Source organism: Spinacia oleracea, chromosome 4 (genome assembly GCF_020520425.1).
Source record: "Spinacia oleracea cultivar Varoflay chromosome 4, BTI_SOV_V1, whole genome shotgun sequence".
In the NCBI taxonomy this organism is placed as follows: domain Eukaryota; kingdom Viridiplantae; phylum Streptophyta; class Magnoliopsida; order Caryophyllales; family Amaranthaceae; genus Spinacia; species Spinacia oleracea.
The window spans coordinates 126,793,639-126,814,520 of NC_079490.1; the positions used below are offsets into that span (position 1 = coordinate 126,793,639).

General features: G+C 36.8%; 1 protein-coding gene and 1 long non-coding RNA gene across 2 annotated transcripts; one reads left to right on the forward strand and one right to left on the reverse strand.

Annotated features, from left to right (window-relative positions):
• The first annotated feature begins 1,496 nt into the window (after positions 1-1,496).
• LOC130459915 (uncharacterized) lies at positions 1,497-3,755 on the forward strand. The gene is made up of 3 exons (XR_008919643.1): positions 1,497-2,515; positions 2,900-2,962; positions 3,665-3,755. It is a non-coding gene; the product is annotated as an uncharacterized lncRNA (long non-coding RNA).
• A 9,055-nt stretch (positions 3,756-12,810) lies between these two features.
• LOC110787977 (transcription activator GLK1) lies at positions 12,811-18,763 on the reverse strand. Its single transcript, XM_021992612.2, has 5 exons — positions 17,826-18,763; positions 17,591-17,731; positions 15,781-16,125; positions 13,417-13,539; positions 12,811-13,280 (listed from the first exon to the last, which is right to left on the reverse strand). The coding sequence occupies exons 1-5, from the start codon at positions 18,423-18,425 to the stop codon at positions 13,122-13,124; spliced, it is 1,368 nt and encodes a 455-aa protein (XP_021848304.1). The 5' UTR covers positions 18,426-18,763; the 3' UTR covers positions 12,811-13,121.
• Positions 18,764-20,882: the final 2,119 nt, after the last annotated feature.

The following is a 20,882-nucleotide window of genomic DNA, read 5'->3' on the forward strand; positions in this document are numbered from 1 at the left end:
GAAGTTCAAAAAGAATTATGAATTATTGAGGAATGCAATGGAATTAAGAAAAGAAATCGATGAAATGAAATGTCTGTAAAACCAGGTAGTCCGAACTAAGTTTCTGGAACCTAGATTGTTTCTGATAAAGGCACGTGTGATGGCTTAGAATTATCCGCCAAAACCCAAAGTTTGTCAACTTAAAATACTAAGGATGAGTAACGAAGTCATATGTCTAATGATGTGGTTCCTGTCACGTGATTGGATTCGAACCCCCGCAACGAACATAGTCAACGAAGTTGTTTGACGCATAAGAAAAGATCGAAGATCGGAATCAAAACGAATCGAATAACGGAAGTCAACGACAAAGATTCCTGCAACAAAGATGCCAATAGAAAATGAAAGTGAAATATCTCTAATTATTCGCCCATGAACGATATGATGTATGAATGACTATGTTTTCTATTAATGATTATGTTATGGTCAAATATGCTCGTGTGTTAGATCAGATAATTATGAATGTCATGCTTATGTTGAATATGAAAATTTTCAATCTATGAATTATGTCATTATGATATGATTATGTTTATGCTGACATGATTATACTGGTAATCTAATTGTTATTCATGGATGCCGTCTCCGATGGAAGTTCTCCTGAGCTCAGAGTACGAGATTGATATAATAAATGACTTTTACAAATTATTTGAGTATTGCAATTGGTAGACAAATATTTATTTTCATTACATATACATATATTTTCAGCATTATAATTTTGCATGAAAGTTACTATTTTCGGTAGAAAATATTTTCAAACAAGATATCACAAAGTAAAATAGGAGCCTAGTCTAAGCTAACAATTTGCCCCTTTTATGTTCTTTGCTCCTTGATCCTATTTTATGAAGTAAAGTGGAGATACGAAAGACGATGGCGGAATGTAATTGACCTTAATGACGATTAAGGATCAATATAATTTTGCCCCTTTTGTATTCTTTACTCTTCGATTCTAGGTCTCGAGTTGAAGCGGAGTCCTAAAAGATGATGGCGGAATGAAAGCTAGACATTGGCGGGATTGAAATAAAATTGTGAGATCTTGGTTTTAAAATAAAACATCATACTTTTATTCGAATGTTTTCAATTTTCAACAAATATTTTATAAATCAAATTTTCAAGTTTCGAGGACGAAACTTTTTCTAAGGGGTATGAGTGTAATACCCCGAATTTTTAAAACTCGATTAATTATGCTTAATTATTTTTATTTAGCTTAAAATCGTTTTAAATCCTAAAATTCGAACTTTATTTTTAATTGAATTTTTAAATATTGTTACACTATTTATTAATTTTCAAGTTCTATGATTTAATTTCAAATTTACGAGCTTAAGCTACTTTTTAAATATTAGTTATTTCGTAATTGATTTCGGATTTTTCATAATTTCAAAACGTTCTTATTTATTCGTAAACTAAATTCATTTTTTGTTAACGATATTTAAATAAAGGATTATTTTAAAACTTAATTTTAATTAAACATTTCTATTCAAATTAATTTCCTAAAAATAGAAATCAATTTTCTGAATTTTTGCCTAACTAAAGTGAAATGACAAAACAACAAAATGCCTTAAAAGAATAAAAACTTCATTTTTTTTGTTTTCTTTCTTTGCTCTTCACGTGTACCAGGAAGAAGGAAGCAATTCCTTTCTTCCTCTCTTTCCCTCAATTCGGTCTACATTCAACCTTGAGCCCCAAGCAAATCCTCCTTCTCATTCACTCTATTTGACTCTACAAATCAGCCATACATGTCCAACTGAATTCTAACCAAAAACAATAAAAAACAAAATCAAATTTCAATTTTTGCTTCTCTTGTTTCTGTGATTCGAACCACCAAACCACCACCCACTCCAACCGCCAACTACCACCGCCGCTCCCAACCACCACATCCACCTTGTAAACCAACAGCCGCCCCCAACAACTCCAGCGAACCGTTGCGCCGCCGCCCAGAACCAAACTGAAATACCCCCCCTCCCCTGTTTTGCGCAACCTCTCCCATGCCTTTGCTCTCCTTCACGCCCAGCCGTCGGCGCCGCCGTGCTGCCACGTTCCTCCTCCCTTCTCTTCTGTGCGCAAGCCACCAACACCGAAGCCGCCACACCGCAAGTCCGCAACCACCTCGTCACTTACCCCCGCCTCCACCTTCACCGTGAACCACGATCCCTCCTCCCAGAACTGGCCGAAAAACAACCCACAAACTCCCCTGCTTTCCCCTTCGATTCTCGACTCCGCCTCCTCTCGCCTCACTGCTCCGCCGTGAGCAGCCGCACATCCACCACCATCACCGGCGCCTCCTGGCGCGGCTACGGTGCAGCTGCGCCATCCAGGACCCGAACCCAGCTTCCCCTCCCCTTCCTTTTCTCTTCCCTCCTCCCTTCCCCTCCCCTGTTCGTGTCTTTTTCCAGAAACCAGAAATCAGGTTTCAATATGAAACCTTGATTTTATTTCCCTCAATCCCATAATGGAGTTGGGCCACTTTCATTTGGGCTTTTGGGTGAGTTAGAAACTAAGTTGTATTTCAGATTTTCTAAATCATTAATTTCCATGCTTTAATAATATTTTATGGTATAATTATTTACTAATAAGTTTTATTATTTTTCAAGTTTAATTATCAATTTTACTAAAAATAAGTTACTAGCTTGAATTGACAAAAACGGAATTTAAGTAATATTTTCATGAAAATCGGTTTATGAAATACAAATATATATTTCGATTGAAATTTCGATTAATAATATTTTCATTAAATTTCAAAATTATACTTTTTATTAAAATTCGTTAATTATAAATTCATTACTTATAAAATTTATTACTTATAAAATATTGATTTTAGATTATTTATCGTTTTAATACTAATTTAATAAATTTAATATTCTGAAAGAAATTGGACTTGGAGCTCAGGAAGAACGATCCATCAGACGGGAAGTATAAAACTACGGTTGAGGTAACGGTTATTGCTAGTACCCGCAATCCCTTCGAAATGTATTTATGAATGATGTTATGAATGATTGATGTTTTATAATGATGTTTTATGATTTGCGGGATTACAAGTACGATTTGATTGAATTGTTTTACGATAATGCAGCTTTATGCAAAGTATCGATTTAATGAATTATTATTCCTGAAAGAAATGATTTTACGGAATAACGAGATTTAATGGTTTTATTCAACCACCCTGAATGAATGAGATTTTCCTGATTAATGTTCAAGTAAAAGAAATGTAAACATGATAAATGAAAGTGTAAGAACTGGTCAAGTTCCCCTGATATGGAGCCCAGACTAAGGTTCCCCCTGATAAGAAGCACTGGCTTCCCCTGTTATGGAGCACTGGTTCCCCCTGTTATGAAGCACTGGCTTCCCCTGTTCGTAGGAGACGTCCTACCATGTTTTCCTGTAAAGTCCTGACGACCAGAATAATAATGTTAAAAGGAAAAAGGCTAATGAATGATGTTCCTGAAATGATGTTTCTGAAATGATATTACTGAAATGATGTTTCGAAATGATGCTTTTGAAATGATGATTTATTAAATGTTTTACTATATTCTATTCTCCCTGTGTTATTAATTAAAATGAATTGAAATGATGTTACGATGCTAGGGTAACTCGTTACTGAGTCTTCGGCTCACCGTTTTGTTTTCTGTTTTAGGTACTGCTGGGGACCACGGAAACGAGTAGTGACGAGGATTTCACTATTACAATGATCACCTAAGTTAATGTTAAGTTGTAACAAGTTTAAGTAAAGATTCTTGATTAAGTTACGTACTTTTATTAAGGAATTAAAAAGGATTATTATGTTAATTTTGGAGTTTAATAGCTTGGGATTGATGGTTGCCTTGTAATTCCCAAGAGGGAGTTACGGCAGGTAATGTCCCGACCGAATTAGGTTAATTCCGCTGCTAATTATGCTTTAAGAATTGAATTAAAGGTCGAGGTGTTACACCAATGGCATGTAACAGATCACCGGATTAAATGAATCGAAAATTCATTTAATAGCTTTTCGGGAATTAGTTTTGGAAAATGTATTATACGATACGACCTTGCGTCGGAATTGTATATCGTATCGCGAATATTCGTAAGCTGGGCGAAACGAATAATCGTATCGTACGACGGTGATTCGTCGTATACGATAAGATAAATAATAGCCGTAAGGCGTTTGTCGCAAATACGAGGCGCATTGGAGCTGCCGGCCCGTCGAGCCAAGCGTGCAAGGCCCAACGAGCCAGCGAGCAAGCAAGCAAGCCAGCCCGGGGCGTGGCACAAGCGCGCAGCAGAAAGCACGCAAGGCCCATGGCCCAGCTGCTCAGCTGCGCGCGCTGTGGGCTTCGGCCTGTAGCGTTGTGGCTAGGCGCGGGTGTGTAGTCGTGTGCAAAGTGTAGCCGGTCAAGGCCCTTAGTCTTGGCCGGTTACACTAATATAATAATTAGGTTATTATATTTTTGCACACACTCCAACATTCAGTTTTCCATCTAACCTAAACCTAATTCCTAAATTACGTTCTTCAGTTTTTCTCTCTCTGTGAAAAATTGTTCATCCCGAAAAGAAAAAATCTTGTGCATCTTCTAAGATACAATAATCAAGACGGATCTGAATGTGTCGGTGAACCAAGTAGAGGAACGACAAGTTGAGTTCTTTGTTCGTGTTCGTTGATACAATACTCGGATAAACACGCTACGAATGTAAGTTTGCTTAAACTGTGCTTTATACATGTTTCTTGGCTTTGGGGATGTTCCGCACATGTTATGTATGTTTAACTGTATTCCCCTACACATGTGTGTTAGAAATATTTAACCTACGAGACGTTAATAAAATCAGGGTTATAATGGGCTTAACCCTAGTAACCTACTATCAGACTGCATTATGATGGGTTGTATCAACGCCACCTCTAGATGGATGTTGGAACTAATAAAGTAATGAAATGTCAATTGTTATGGGTCGTTCGGTACTACGTGCGGCGGGTCGCGGTGGTTCCTATAATTATGGGGGCACAATCTCCACTTCGTTTCCAGGTCGAAGAAGGCTTGTTGGGAAATGACGATTCTGTTAGCAAAGACCAAGGAAGAGATCAACCTCCGGTCAAAACAGTTGACAAGATCGCGAAAGCGGTTGAGATTATCAAGGAGCATTACCACCCGTATTCCCTCAACAATTCCACACCTAAACTCCTATATAAATACATTCGAAGACCTACGGTAGAGAGGCAGCCTTCCACTTGTATCCTCCGCTAAACTACCACTCCCCTTCTCATATTCCTACTTCTAAAACCTAACTTCAGTTCCTCCCGTAACTTCATGCACAAAGACCAAAAACTTCCCTTTTCATCTTCCACCTAGATATTACACCCAACATACCTAATTAACTATTATTCTTCATCTTTCCTTAATCAATACATTCCTCGTTAATAATACAAATACTACGCATTGCCTTACCCAATAATCCCCTATCTATTTATTAATCGTATTTCCTATACCTTCTTATATTCATGCTATGTTACTAGATATACTTACATTATACACAAATAAACATTGTATATGTACTCAATTAGGCTTTTTACGCCAACAACATAGTGGATTGGTGGACTCATAGCCACCCGCGGTTTTTATCCCTTTCAGGTTTTCCGCGTCACCATCTTTTGTCTCGTCTCTCTTTATTTCCTGTCCTTTATTTCTTATTATGTACTTACTATATTTGATCTAGTCATCTATGTTCCAACCAAATGTCATCGATACGAAATTTGGCATAAACAGTTTGGCGCCGTCTGTGGGGAGATGGCTAGATTTTATCTCCAAACACATATCCACGAATATCCTCCCAAACACAAAATTTTACCCACTAGAGTTCACCAGAAAAGTTGTCGCTAGGCTATGTGTCATTGTCATACTGTGTCGCCATCATGAGATGGAGCTACATCAGGGCACATGTCGACGACGGGTCAGGTGTCGTCGACGGGTCAGGTGTCGTCGACAAGTCAGGTGTCGTAGATAGATCAGGTGTCGTCGACGGGTTAGGCGTCGTCGACAGGTCAGGCGTCGTCGACGGGTCAGGTGTCGTCGACGGGTCAGGTGTCATCGACAGGTCAGGTGTCGTCGACAGGTCAGGTGTCGTCGGCAGGTCAGGTGTCATCGCCAAGATCGTCGGTCGCTGGAATATGGAATGACGTCAGGGTACATGTCGTCGCCAGGTTAGACGTCGGCATCAGAATGTGTCAATAGAAGCGACGTGTCGTAGTGGTCGAATCCAACCTAGATGATACAAATCGTGACAACAACGACACCAACCCTTGACGGCATCGAAAATAGGTACTAATATTTATAATATTCAATTCTAATTGTTTGGCCTCGTTTTTTAATACGTGACAGGTTTTGGTCTAGACGTCACGGGCCATCATGCAGATGTCACCACAAACAAGATACAATATGAGTTTTCTCGTACCTTGACAAGCTCTCGAGATGATCAATCACTTGACGTTGCGAAAAGTATGATTTAAAACTCAACCCTAGTGATTTTAATTTAAACTAATATTGTTTCTAGTCCTTGTTGTCACTAAAACAGATACGAACATGTGACGTCATCCACCAATGACATGACGTCAACATAGTTTCGTTCGACGCCACCTCCACATCAGTCGACGACGTCTCCACAAACGAATGCGATACATGGAGATTCAACAACAAATTATCGGCGACACCATATCTTGTGGCCAACTTCAGTCCAAATGTCAAGTAGGAGGCTTTGCAATTGTCTTGAAGTGGCCACAGAGGAGCATCTAGTATACTTTATTACATTTAAATTTTATACAGTAGACTTTGTTTTATTTGATTTTCGAAAGTAATCGAATTATTATTACCATGTTTATGCATGTCACTTGTTATGAGTTTGAATTTAGCTAAACAATAAATTTGCATATGAGAGCGTGGTTGTAGATAAGGTGTTAGCCGACGGCACGACACGACATGAGGCCACGACAGCAAGTCACGACAGTAGGACGCGACCATTCTAGTAATGCCCATGACGACAAGAAGATTCTTGGCATTAAACATGGTACGTAGAAATGATCGTCTAACATCTTTATTTGAAAAATATATTCCTTCGTAAGTTTTCCAACAGATTTTTGATACGTGACTAGCAATGGGGGCTAAAGGATACAAACATACTTTCGAAGTAAGTTATCTTTTATTTATAATATATATGTACTCTCGTTGTCATGTACATTGAAAATCATGATGGTCATCAACACAATCCAATGGTATGAGTGACACAATTCATTTATGTTAATTAGTTACGTTAAAATTTCTTATTTTTAATATACTAACACCTTATATCATATAGAAATTTTCTCACGTATGATTCATGATAACTATTTTTCATTCACTAACGACATGACGCGACTATACGCATTAGTACGCATATTAATGACAACAGGTTCCCATAAGACCACATTTAGTCAGGTTGACCATGACAACGTGCTTCATGACGATACACCCCAACGCCATGATGAGACAATGACCAGTAATACGCCACCACCAGACCGACAAGACGTCAAAGAAGACTAGAACATCAAATAACCGTCATCAATAATCATGATGACACATGAGTAACTTCTAATCTATTTTGCACCCAATTTCCTATTTCATTTACTATCGTTCTCTTACGTTCACATGTCTCGTATTTACATTCATTAAGTTAACTAATACATTATTGTGTCGCACTACGAATATCTCAATTCCCTAATGACTAACCGTTTTATCAAATCCTTTTGAGGTAATTTGACTCGACAGGACGTTTAGAGGTTGTATCATGCTGGCATGCATGTACGACGTCAAATACAAACAAACATCAATACATATGTGGTTGACTTCAGTCACAATATCTTCCCAAAGTCGCCACAAGGGGCAAAATAGTATATACTCCTTTGGTGTTTAATATATTTGTTACAACTTTAAAATACAACTAACGATGTAATATAATTCATTTTTCATGATCTTTTCGTGAGACTCTGACATCAGATATGACGTTATAAACATTGGGGGCTCAACCACTATCACATGTCGAAGCAGGGGGATAAAGCAAACTCACTCGGCTCCTTAAGGACGATAAGCTATAGGACGTCAACCGACCAACGAGAAAGGTAATTTATAAAGAGCTCACATGTATTTTAATGAACGGCAAGGTGTTATGTAAGTTTGTCAAATGATTTTACTAAAGACGCCAAGAAAAGTCCACTTAAGACAAGTATAATGAACTCGCATTAACCATATGTTATCTTTCTTGTTTCATATTGCGAGGATCAACCAACTAGTGAGTCGTCACCGGCTAGCGTCGGACTGGACAACGTCAAGATCAATGACGCGTCAAATTGTTTCAGCATTGATTACAGGGTGACGTCAGATATGGCGACGACAACATAAGTGATGACAAATCCCAGAACGACAACAAGATTGGTGAAGAGTGGTGTCAAGACGTCAAGACAATGAAGCTGATTGTGAAGTCGTCATCAAGGGACAGTCTGCGACATGACGTAATCTCGTTACACGAGCCCATATTAAGTAATATCTAACACTTACTTCGTGCGTTAATTAATTAATAACATTTTCCACTACTGTGAGGGGGTCGAAAAAGCACGAGGCTAATGCGTGACCTCGTCCCTCGTGGGTGTGACGCTTCTTTTTTGTCAAATCAAGTGTAATTGGATTTCCTGTGAGTTTACACCCAATTGACTAGTAATATAGGAGTCGCCATTCAGTTTTTAACGACAATGAGAAAAACTGACAAAACCCGGTTATCGTGACATAAAGGGAGTGCAATTATGTTTGACCACGACGGCCGTAGGTTCCCTTGTGATCCCTGGTGTGGGGATCTCTCAACATACACCTGCAAGGTAGAGATTGAGGGTTCGGGGGACTGTAACTACCGAGAGGAGTACTCGCTCTTCGATAACTCCAGAGGCAGGATATCCTTACTAGCTCAGCATAAATAATTGAAGGGACATGCGTTAACTATTAAACTAATCTGAGTTGATTTTAACAATATGCAACATATAATACTAGATCGAGCGCGATTATCTCATTTAGATTGTATTAAGGAACCTAGCATGATAATCCAATTTCCCAAAAATGTTATCTTTATTAGGCGTGATAGAACAATCAGATTTAATTAGTTTAACAGTTCATAAAAAGGGCGAGGAAAGCAATTAAACCATGGAAAAGGGACACATTACGACGTACCCTTAAGAGGTGCGTCACGGTTCTCAGAAAACTAACCACTTTGACTTTGCTATTTCTCCTTTTATTTAACGAATCTCAAATTACGGGACAGGATACGTTCTGTTCGATTTTTGGATTGATTGCGACAGAACGCGTGATCAATTTCGCAACGTGAGGCTTAGACTTAGGGGTTTAGAGTCAATACTCAGAATATGAATTGTATGTTGTGTTTTTTTCACGTCGAACTTGGGGCCATATTTATAGAAAAGAGTTCGTGGAAAGATAGAATTGTAGAACTCTAATCCACGAGGAATTAGGAAAGAACACGTCCCAGGTAATTTCAGCGCCCAGGGCTGGGCGCCGAAGATTTCGGCGCCCAGAGCCAGGCGTTGAAAATAGGGTCTGGGCCGTTTCTTTGTCAGATTCGGACTCTTAGAATCCGGAGTGTATGAGACTTAATCGAGTCTTTTAGTGCGTATTAATTTTATGATGCAATGCATCTGGGCCCGTTACGAACTCTAGGTTCGTTAGGATTTTAATTACTACGTAACTCTTATTTTCGAATCGTATTAGGAACAGGATTCTCTCGCAATTTCTATCTCATTTAGGATTTATGTTGGAGTGCAACACCTAATTTTGACAGGTTTCTATCTTTTATGACTTGCCACTTTTAACAACTACCCATTACGGCAGTTGCTACTTTTAGCAGGTTTCCATAAATAGCAGGTTTCTATAAATAGCAGGTTTCTATAAATAGCAGGTTTCGGGTGAAATGAAAAGGGTGATTGAGATTCGTTATTTTATAGGAGATGCGTTGTCAAGTGGAGATTTATGTTCTCATCATCGAACCTTCCCTTTCGGGAATGGGGACAAAAGTAGGTGTCTACAACTACACTGTGATTAAAGTTGAATTTCAGTTTTTCTTATCTGTCGCGTTGAATATCTCTTTCCAAACGCAATTATATTATATTTATGTTTCATCTTCTTTAATTGAAAATCAACGCTAACACCGCATCAAGCGAACGTCCACCCCTACCTTTTGTAGTTTCTACAGATCACTTGTTGACGATATCACCAACGACAACAACAACGAACGATATCATCAGAAGACAACATCATCGAAAGACGCCATCAACTACAAGCAACGACGCCTCCAAGGTCATGACCCTTAAACTAATTGGATCCCAATGACGACATGTCTCTTCTAAGCGCGACCACTACAGACGACGCATGTACTATTTATGTGCACATAACTTCGTTCTTCGAGTACCTTACAAGTGACATCTATTCCACAGCGAACAATAGAGACATCGTAAACAACATTTTAAGCTAACAACGTGTATGCACCCCCCGATCGTCCAAACGCCTAACCAATCGCCGAATATAAAATAGCAAAAACACACGTCTTTCCCCCTCAACACTGACGACAAACGAAGCCAAACCGGAATGCTTGAAACCTACTTAAACTACTGTTCTGAAAATCCCATAGGCTAAAGTCTCCTTCCATAGACTGCACCATCAAAACATCTTATCCCTTATCCTCGTGTCATAGGAAACCTCACAACCCTTCGACTCTTCTTGACATTCGTCATATAGTTGCTTCAAACCATTCATTTCATTCACCTATAACTCCAACTTAGTCGCCAAAAATTTCAAGTATTATCTTCTCTAAATCTCTCCCCCTCATTGACCTTTAACATTTCCAAGACCTCACCCACCTCCTTGCCAGTCGTCTGCTACCTATCCTCACATGACATTGCAACCGTCTAAACTGATTCAACCATATGCACACTCGGCGCAACTTCCTTCTCCAAATTCTTCGCATGACTACGAACAAACGAAGAGGCTTATATCGCCTGCAAACGGTAGATGTCACACAACAGCGACAATAGAGGCACGCCTGCAAACATTAGACAACCGACTAAGATACAACAGTTGGCCATGACGCCTGTAAACGTCGGATGACCGACTAAGATACGACAGTTGACCATGACGCCTGTAAACACCAGACGACATACTAAAATACAGCAGTTGGCCATGATGCCTGTAAACATCAGACGACAGACTAAGATACAACAGTTGGCCATGACGCCTGTAAACATCAGACGACAGACTAAGATACAACAGTTGGCCATGACGCCTGTAAGCATCAGACGGCAGACGCATATACGAAAGTTGGCGTCACATCAGACGGCAGACAAATATACGAAAGTTGGCCATGACGCTAGATACCTAACTAACATTACGTCTTAACATGTTTCTGCGCAGGTTTCTTAAGAATTACATTCTGTTGTTTTTTAAGGAAAACGATTCTTCCACAAGATATCAGGTTTACATCAAAGATTGATAACATCGACGACGACATGAAGGCATCAATGTTCGCGTGACGACATCAGGTGACGTCGAAGGTCATGAATGACACCAGAAGGCGACGTCGTTGATCAAAGATTAGATACGGAAGACGATGGATAGGTCGAAGGCAATGACAGATTGGCGTCGGCAGAAAAAGAACGTGGTTACAGGCGTCGAAGATTATTTTCCTAACTTCCGGCTCGCTACAATTAGGAAAATGGGGGCTATTGTTATGGGTCGTTTCGTACTACGTGAGGGTCGCTGTGGTTCCTATAATTATGGGGGCACAATCTCCACTTCGCTGCCAGGTCAAAGAAGGCTTGTTGGGAAATGACGATTCTGTTAGCAAAGACCAAGGAAGAGATTAACCTCCGGTCAAAACAGTTGAGAAGATCGCGGAAGCGGTTGAGATTATCAAGGAGCATTACCACCCTTATTCCCTCAACAATGCCACACCTAAACTCCTATATAAGTACATTTGAAGACCTACGGTAGAGAGGCAGCCTTCCACTTGTATCCTCCGCTAAACTACCACTCCCCTTCTCATATTACTACTTCTAAAACCTAACTTCAGTTCCTCCCGTAACTTCATGCACAAAGACCAAAAACTTCCCTTTTCATCTTCCACCTATATATTTCACCCAACATACCTAATTAACTATTATTCTTCATCTTTCCTTAATCAATACATTCCTCGTTAATAATACAAATACTACGCATTGCCTTACCCAATAATCCCCTATCTATTTATTCATCGTATTTCCTATACCTTCTTATATTCATGCTATGTTACTAGATATACTAGCTTACATTCTACACAAATAAACATTGTATTTGTACTCAACTAGGCTTTTTACGCCAACAACATAGTGGATTGGTGGACTCATAGCCACCCGCGGTTTTTATCCCTTTCGGGTTTTCCGCGTCACCATCTTTTGTCTCGTCTCTCTTTATTTCCTGTCCTTTATTTCTTGTTATTTACTTACTATATTTGATCTAGTCATCTATGTTCCAACCAAATGTCGCGCGTCCATACGAAATTTGGCATAAACATCAATTTTGATAAACTATAAAACATTTATGTGTCACTCTTCCTATTAGTAGATATTTATAATTAGTCAACACTTTTATTTTCATACCTAAAATAACATTAATATCAACTAATAGAAAGAAATGACATACAAAAAATGAAAAACAATATTATGTTACTCCATAACGAACAAAGATAGTACGTCCATCGTAAAGGCCTCATAATGTTACAAAATTTATTCACAAAAAATAGTCGTACGTACAATGGAAAAGTTCAGGAAATAATTTGTTGTTACACGTACACATGTAAAAAGGATCGGAGCATGTGGTACAATGCTAGCTAGCTTATTAGATGGATATACCATCTAAAAGCTATGATATGTCGTCAAATTTGGGGGTACTTTTGTTGTGTTTTTTTTTTGGGGGAATTTAGAAACACCTTGGTACAACGTCCCGTAGACCAAAAAAAAGGAAGGTAGTGTACGTACGTTGTGATTATTTTTGGACAAGTTACCATTAAATTCATGATGCAGCAGAATTCGAAGGTGGTATCTTTGGAATGCCTTGACGTTGGAGTTCCACCATAACACTGTCCATTGATGGAGGTTTCAACCCTATCGGAAGCGGCAGCCACGGTTTTGATATTACGTCTCCGATGGCCGAATCTATGCTCTCCTTTGACTGTTTCAGTTTTTCAATTATAACACATATTACATATACTACGTATGTTAGAGTGATGAGGTACAAATTAATTAAAGTTCATCGATCAAACTAAAAATGTGTATAGAAAGAAGGAATTGAAGAAGAAGATACAGACCGGATGAAGGTCTAAAGGAGGATGAGGTCCAGACTGCGCTGCAGGCGGTGGCGGAAGGCCGTGTTGATCTGGTCTATACATGGTGTGGGGAGGAATCCCTGGAACTGGTGCTACTGCAACTCTCTACATACATACAAGTACGTTAAAAGACATTCGATCTTTTCAAATTACCATCGTAACGTAACGTAGGATTCGATGTACGAGAATTATTCCATAATTTAAAAAAAAATGTTGAATGTGTAAACAAATTATATTCTACAAGTTTATAAGAAAAATCTTGATTTGTGGTGCAAATACAGGGACCATCTTTGCTAGACAAATTGACTTTTTGTTGTTATATATTAGTCATCCATATATAAACAACAATTATTTCAAGATCGAGTTGAATCAACGGTTCTTAGAAAATGTTTGTCCCCTTTATTATTCCATAGTTATGGTGATACATATATTTGTATTGTAGTAACTCAAATCACATTTTATTTATTTTACCAATGAAGTCTTAGCCAGCCTAGTGGTTAACACCGATAGTTTGTGTGCGTACTACGTGTCACATGTTGAAATTACCAAGAGCTATTTCTAAAATGATGCAAAATACGCTCGACTAATAACATTTTTACTGTTGGGTCAGGAAATCTAATTTTAAAGTACATAGTAATGGAGATGCTACGCAATTAATTAATTTATAAAATCTATATCAAAAGTCCAAGGGCAAGTTGACGAGTAACTCTTGGAAGTTAGTTTAATTTGTGGCTATGTTTTCACGTATTATTTATATGGATTTTTTTGCCACTTGAAAACAAAATTTATTTCCGAAGATATATATACACAAAATAATTGGATAAGTATAACCATGTTTGATTTATTCAAAAATAGGATAATGAGCCTCACTAACCAACCATCAACAAAACAAGAGCTAGATCGACTTACAAGGAATTCATATATATCAAAAAAATTGGCAGTGAGAGAGGTAAATAGTTTGACGCATTAAGTTGTTATTTTCTCTCTTTCTTCAAATGTTAGAAACAAAAGTTTACAAATTAATATGTTATTTTTATGTAATTTACGGTAACTAAATAGGTTGTGAGTCTTATGACAGGATACTCCTGTGGCATAGAGTATGGAGTAAAAAAGTTGTTGAAGTAGGAAAAAAAATATATAGAGCAGAAAGTAACAAGGGTAGAAAAAGAGTAAGAAGCATGAACTGTTACTGTAGTGGCCTGGCAGTGGCCGTAGAAAGCAAGGTGGTGATGGACTGCTGGGGTCACACAACATTTGGAGCCAACGACACAAAATGAATATGCCATTTTAGGGAGAGGGGCATAGATAGAGACTCGCACACGGGTTTCCAAATTTCGACAATAATTATTGGATATTGGATATCGATATTCACATGTTACCTATAACTTCTTCATGGAGAGAATTTTTCGATCAAATTTAACATAAATTAGAAATAAATAAATAATACGGAGTATTAGGCTATACGTACGTAGTACAAGTTTTCGGTTTCATGAAAATGGATAAACGTAAATCCATGCAATGTGTGTTTTTATTTTTAAATATGTTTTCTAATAGGAATAATTTAATTATATACTATTGACCGACCAAATTAACTATATTTTTTTCTGGTAATCTTCTAAACTCTGTACAATACATTATACATGCATACCACGGAGTAATTAATACACTAAATTTGGGATTGTTTTTCTCCAAATACAATAGATAGATTATGTTTTCATTGGAATGATGAATGATCACTAACACCTTAGTCAAACAAAACAAGTTCATGGAGAATTTCTTACTTGAAGATAAAAAAAAATTCTTTGGAGGAAGTTAGATCGATTTTTTACTCCGTAATTAACTAGAAATTTCATTTTATGTCTCATATACTCTCTCCCGTTCCGGAATACTCGCAACCGTTTGACTTTTTACAGTATTCACATAATTCACTTTGATCTTATTTTATTTATAGTATATGAAAATAAGTGTTAATATATAATATATTGTTAGCTTCATTTTAATATATATTAATATTTTATAAGTTTTTATAATATATAATTGGAGATATTGATGGTCAAAGTTATACATTAGAAAGCGTGTCCAGTCAAACCGTTACGAATATTTCGGGACGGAGGAAATATTAAGGATTGAGTATGTTATATGTATGTAATACGAAGTACTGAGTATTACTGAACTTTAAACTGTTTAATATGTACTACTGCAAATATGACTTTTAATTAGAAAAGTGCATGATTATATCAACTATAGGACACTTAACTTAATAATCCGTGCAAAACATCTGATTAAAACACTAACTTATACGTAAATTTAGATGTCTCTTAACAAGCTAGAAACAAGCGAGCTTACCCGTTGATGGGGTGAGTGCCAAAATGATGTATCCGTAGGCGGTGGATGTAGAGGAGGAGGCGCCCAAGCGTGTGGTAAGGGAGTAGCTGTTGGAGCAATTTGTTTTGGCCACATAGGCACCCTAGCTTGACGGTCCATGGTTGGATGACCCCATACATGTAGTGGCCTAAACGGTGGGTGCATGGTTGTCATCGGAGGAAACCCCATGGTTGGTGGATACCATGGGCTAATGTTTGCACCACCTTTCCCACCACCCATTGCAACACCATACATTTGCCTCTTTTGTGTCCAACTTGCTGCCTCCGCCTCCCTAGCTAGCAAATGCTTTCTATGTGATCGATATTTCTGAAAATCATTTCGAATTTCTTACTTAGAATACTACAATTAACATAAAAATTCCCCTCAAAAAAAAGCATAAAGATATACTACATATTATTAACTTTAGAACTTTATGCTATTAATTGTTAATTATTGATTTAGCTAAAATACGTACCCAAAAAGAATATGAAACCCTAATTTAGCCACTAATTAGGATTTCACTCGAATTTCAAACTAGTATAGCTCTCCCTTCGTTCCAAAAAAATGTTCCAACTTACTATTCATTATGGTTAAAGATATAAAATATGAACGCCTCCGGTCAATGTTCAATACGAAGGGTACAAAAATTATCATATGTACAAGACGTTTTTTTATTTTGATGTTATTATCATAATTTTAAATTTCCATAAATTTTAGGATTTTTTGTCATTTACCACCTATAAAAAATCCAAATTTGTGTTTTACCACCTAAAAATCTCAAACTTTTATTTTACCACCTAAAAAAAGTGAAAAAAATTCGTTTTACCACCTTTTAATAGTAAAGTTAACGAAATTGTTATTGAACCCACTTCAACGGTTAGTATAGCATATCCCTTATAAAATTCCACAATGTTTTAAGCATGTTGTATAATATAAGTTTGTAATTTGATTAATTTGGAGATTTGAAGTGCAAAAATGGGTGGTGAGAATTTAAGAACAGTAAATAAGGTGAAAAATTGAATGAGAAAGAGTAAAAAAGATAATCACATAATTTGGGTAAAGAGAAGCTTAATTTGTGGGCATCACGAACATTGTCGTTAGCTTTGCCTGTTAACTTACCGTTAAAAGGTGGTAAAATGAATTTTTATTTATATTTTTAGGTGGTAATCTAAAAGTTTGAGAATTTTAGGTGGTAAAACACAAATTCAGATTTTTTTTAGGTGGTAAAACACAAAAATTCCTAAATTTTATTTATATTGAAACTACATGTATTAATGGTCTAACTTCTAAGTTGCATTGAAGAAAGCATAATGAAGAGTATATGTGGTCGGTATGTGAAATAATGAATCAAGATTCATTCCTGGGGAGGGAGGTAACGATTTAGCTGGCCTATCTCTTACAAACTGAAAATTGCGCATCTACGATTCAAACTTTGCACTAATATCAAGAAATGAAAACTACAAGACAAGACAATTATTGACAAGAATTTGTTGTATTCTTCAAAAGCAAAACCATCGAAGCAGCCATTTACCATATTAAGAAAATTAAATTGAATACCAATACGGAGTAACATTCATTAATGCTGGAAAATGTAAGTACTCCAATGAATACGTACTCCGTGCTTCGTACTTAATTGGTATTTAACAGCAACGATAATGATAATGATAATGATAATGATAATGATAATGATAACAATAACAATAACAATAAGAATACTATCGAGTAACAATTATAAAATTGACAAGGGTTTAAAAAGCGGAACTAAAGATGGAAAAGTGGATTGAATATATACCTGAAGATGGCTAGCAATGTTATGGCGGGTAAGACAATCAATTCCCATAAGCTCTAATATCCTTGAAGGGACTGCCTTATCTACTCCTAGTTGCTCCACTGCTTGCACGAATCTCCGATGAAGCTCCGGCGTCCAATCCACCTACGCAATCAAATTTCAATCATTACTTGTTATTAATAAATCAGCAAGCCTCTTATCAAACGTACATACATGTGACAGTGAATTAATTAGTTACCTTTGTTTTTCGTTTCCCATGATGGTGGTTGTTATTATTAGCCCCGGACTTAGATTTCTTCCCTTTATGACTCTCTTTGGAGGAAGAAATCTTTGTCATTGTTGTTGCAGACTCCGATTTGGCATCATTTTTGCTCACTATCTCCACCTCCTCCGGCGTCTTATTCGACATGAAACCCGGACTTTGGTCGTGTTTTTCCATAGACTCCTCCTCAAGTACTAGACTAACTACATCATCATTATTGTAGTTACCTTGATAAATGGCAGCATCAAATGAAGCATCATCCATGGGACTAATAACATTATTCTCAGTTGACATACCGGATGACGGCGAGTTATTAGCTTCCGAGGTGGAGTCATCATATCCCCCCGAACTAAGGGAGAACTCAGCCAACAGTTCCGGATCCATTTCAAGATCCGGTAACACATCGCCGTCGTGCATGCCCATAAACAACTCATCGAAATCGATGCTATCGAGTAGATTGGCACCGGAGAAGTCCGGGAAATCATCGGTTCCCATCGAGAAGTTCCCTTCCGCCATCGTTGTTCCTCCATTGTTGTTTTCATCTTTGTTGCTACTTAGTGGTGATATTGCAAGCATTACCCTAGCTAGCTAGGATTAATTAATCTAGATTAGATTGACCCTAACCTAGGGGGATAAATATTACTTTATAGTAGTAATTTTAAGTATATGATATAATAAGGGTTGATACAATAAGTAAGGTAGGGTTATGTAAAGTGGCAAATTTTTCTACTAGTGCTTGAGAGGTTGAAGAAGAGATAGTAATGGAGAAGGAGATTTGTTATAAATTAATTGTGGGGTGAGTTAGAGACAAAAGAGGGGAGTGTGTTTTGTGGGTAGGCAATTCGATCATGGCCACAACTTGTGAATAAGAGAGCTTATTTTTCAAATCTCCTACAAGATTTTGTATTTATGTTTTTGTTTTATATAACTTTGATTATAAATTTTAAATATACCAAGTATATCAGTAGGCACAGTTCATTTTGGTACTTTTAGGCTTGTGGACTGCTATTTTTTGGGTATTTTAATAAAATCTTCTAGTGGCCCTCCAGCCTAAGGTTACACACTCGCAGTCTCACACCGGCCTGGCTGTTAGAGAGTGTATGCTACTGTTTATAAGAGGTATGGACAAGATTTTCAATAGGTGTGTATAGTACCATATCGAGGTTGTCTACATCGCTTGTCACCAGTGAAATAAGGACCCCATACCCACCCTAAAATAAAATTAAAAAAAATTGAAACATGGCCCACCCTTAAATAAATGTTAAAAGTGTTGCTAACTTGTTATATACTGTCAACGGTAATATAAGTATTGTCATTGTTGTATATATATTGTCATTGTTGTATTAAAATATTGTCACAATCACCAAAAAAAGGAAATTATGTATACAACTGTAATGAAATATAAAAAGTAAAGAGACCACTTAAATGAATGGATAAAAGTATTGCATATTAAATGAATGGGTAAAAGTATGTATACAAGTGTTATATAAGTATTGTCATCGTTTGCATAAATACAGTCATTGTTGGACTAATTACTGTCATTGTTGCCGATACTTAGTACTTTGTTTAACTTTTCAACTCATGAGATGAAATTACCATTTTACCCCGGATATGGGGTAATTATCTCGGTGTCCACCAGCAATGTAGCCTCCCTCGTACCATATCATTAGATGTGAATTGATTTAAAGTTGCTCAAGTATATATATATATATATATATATATATATATATATATATATATATATATATATATATATATATATATATAGCTAGACTGACTAACATATGATAGATGTTGGTTTAGCAGAACCCCTTCTTCTTACCTAATACAAAAATATATATGGTGTCCTATTCCTTTTATTCTTGAATGAGAGGTTTCAATTGTGTTTTAGATTATCAGGTCGTACTCTAACTTTAGGCTCTGTTTAGTGCACCTTATTTTAGGACATTATTACTTATTTCAGATTTAACCAGTTCAGGTAAGATCATATCAGAAAAAAAAAAGTTCAGATCATATCATATCAGAAAAAATAAGTTCAGATCAGATCAGATCAGAAAAAATAAGTTCAGATCATATTAGATAAGAAAAAATAAGTTCATATCAGATCAGGCCAGATCAAACCAGACCAGATCATATTATTATTATTATTATTATTATTATTATTATTATTATTATTATTATTATTATTATTATTGGTATATATTTATATCATTGTCATTAATACTATTATTTTATTACTATTATTGCTCTAATAAAAAAGTATGTTGTAATCGTTGCAATTAAAATCTATTATGTAAGGCATAAAAAAACATAACAAACAATTCAAATTCATCATGTCCAAATTAAAACTATTAATTCCAGATCAGAAACGATATGATCAGATCATGTCCATACCAGAACTGATTTTGACAGATTAGAATCATTATATATCCAGACCAGAATCGGTATGATCACATACTATCCAGATCATAACTAATCTGTACAGATCATGTCCAGATCATGTTCAGATCTGCAAAGATGTTGTCTAGATCAAAACCGATCCTTACAAATCATGTCTGATCCTTACAGAACCAATATATTCATATTAGAACCGATTGGTACGGATCATCTCCAGATCAGAATTGATATGTCCAGATTAGAACTGGTCTAGATATCGACTCTGCATGTACAGATTATGTTCAGATCAGAATTGATCTGCAGAGATCATGTCCATGTCATAATTGATTTGTACAGATTTGTCCTGATCAGAACTGGTCTGTAAAGATCATGTCCAGATTAGAACTGGTATGTAAAGATCATGACCAAATGAGAATTGATCTGTATAAATCATGTTCAGATCAGAATTGATCTGTATAAATCATGTTCAGATTAGAATTATTTAGATTTAATGGTCCAAATTTCAAGACTTAGGCTTGAATCATAACACAAATATCAATTTAGCGGAATGGTATACCACGCGATTTCTTTGATCTGTATAAATCATATCCAGATCAGAATTGATATACAAATATCATGTCCAGATCAGAACCGATT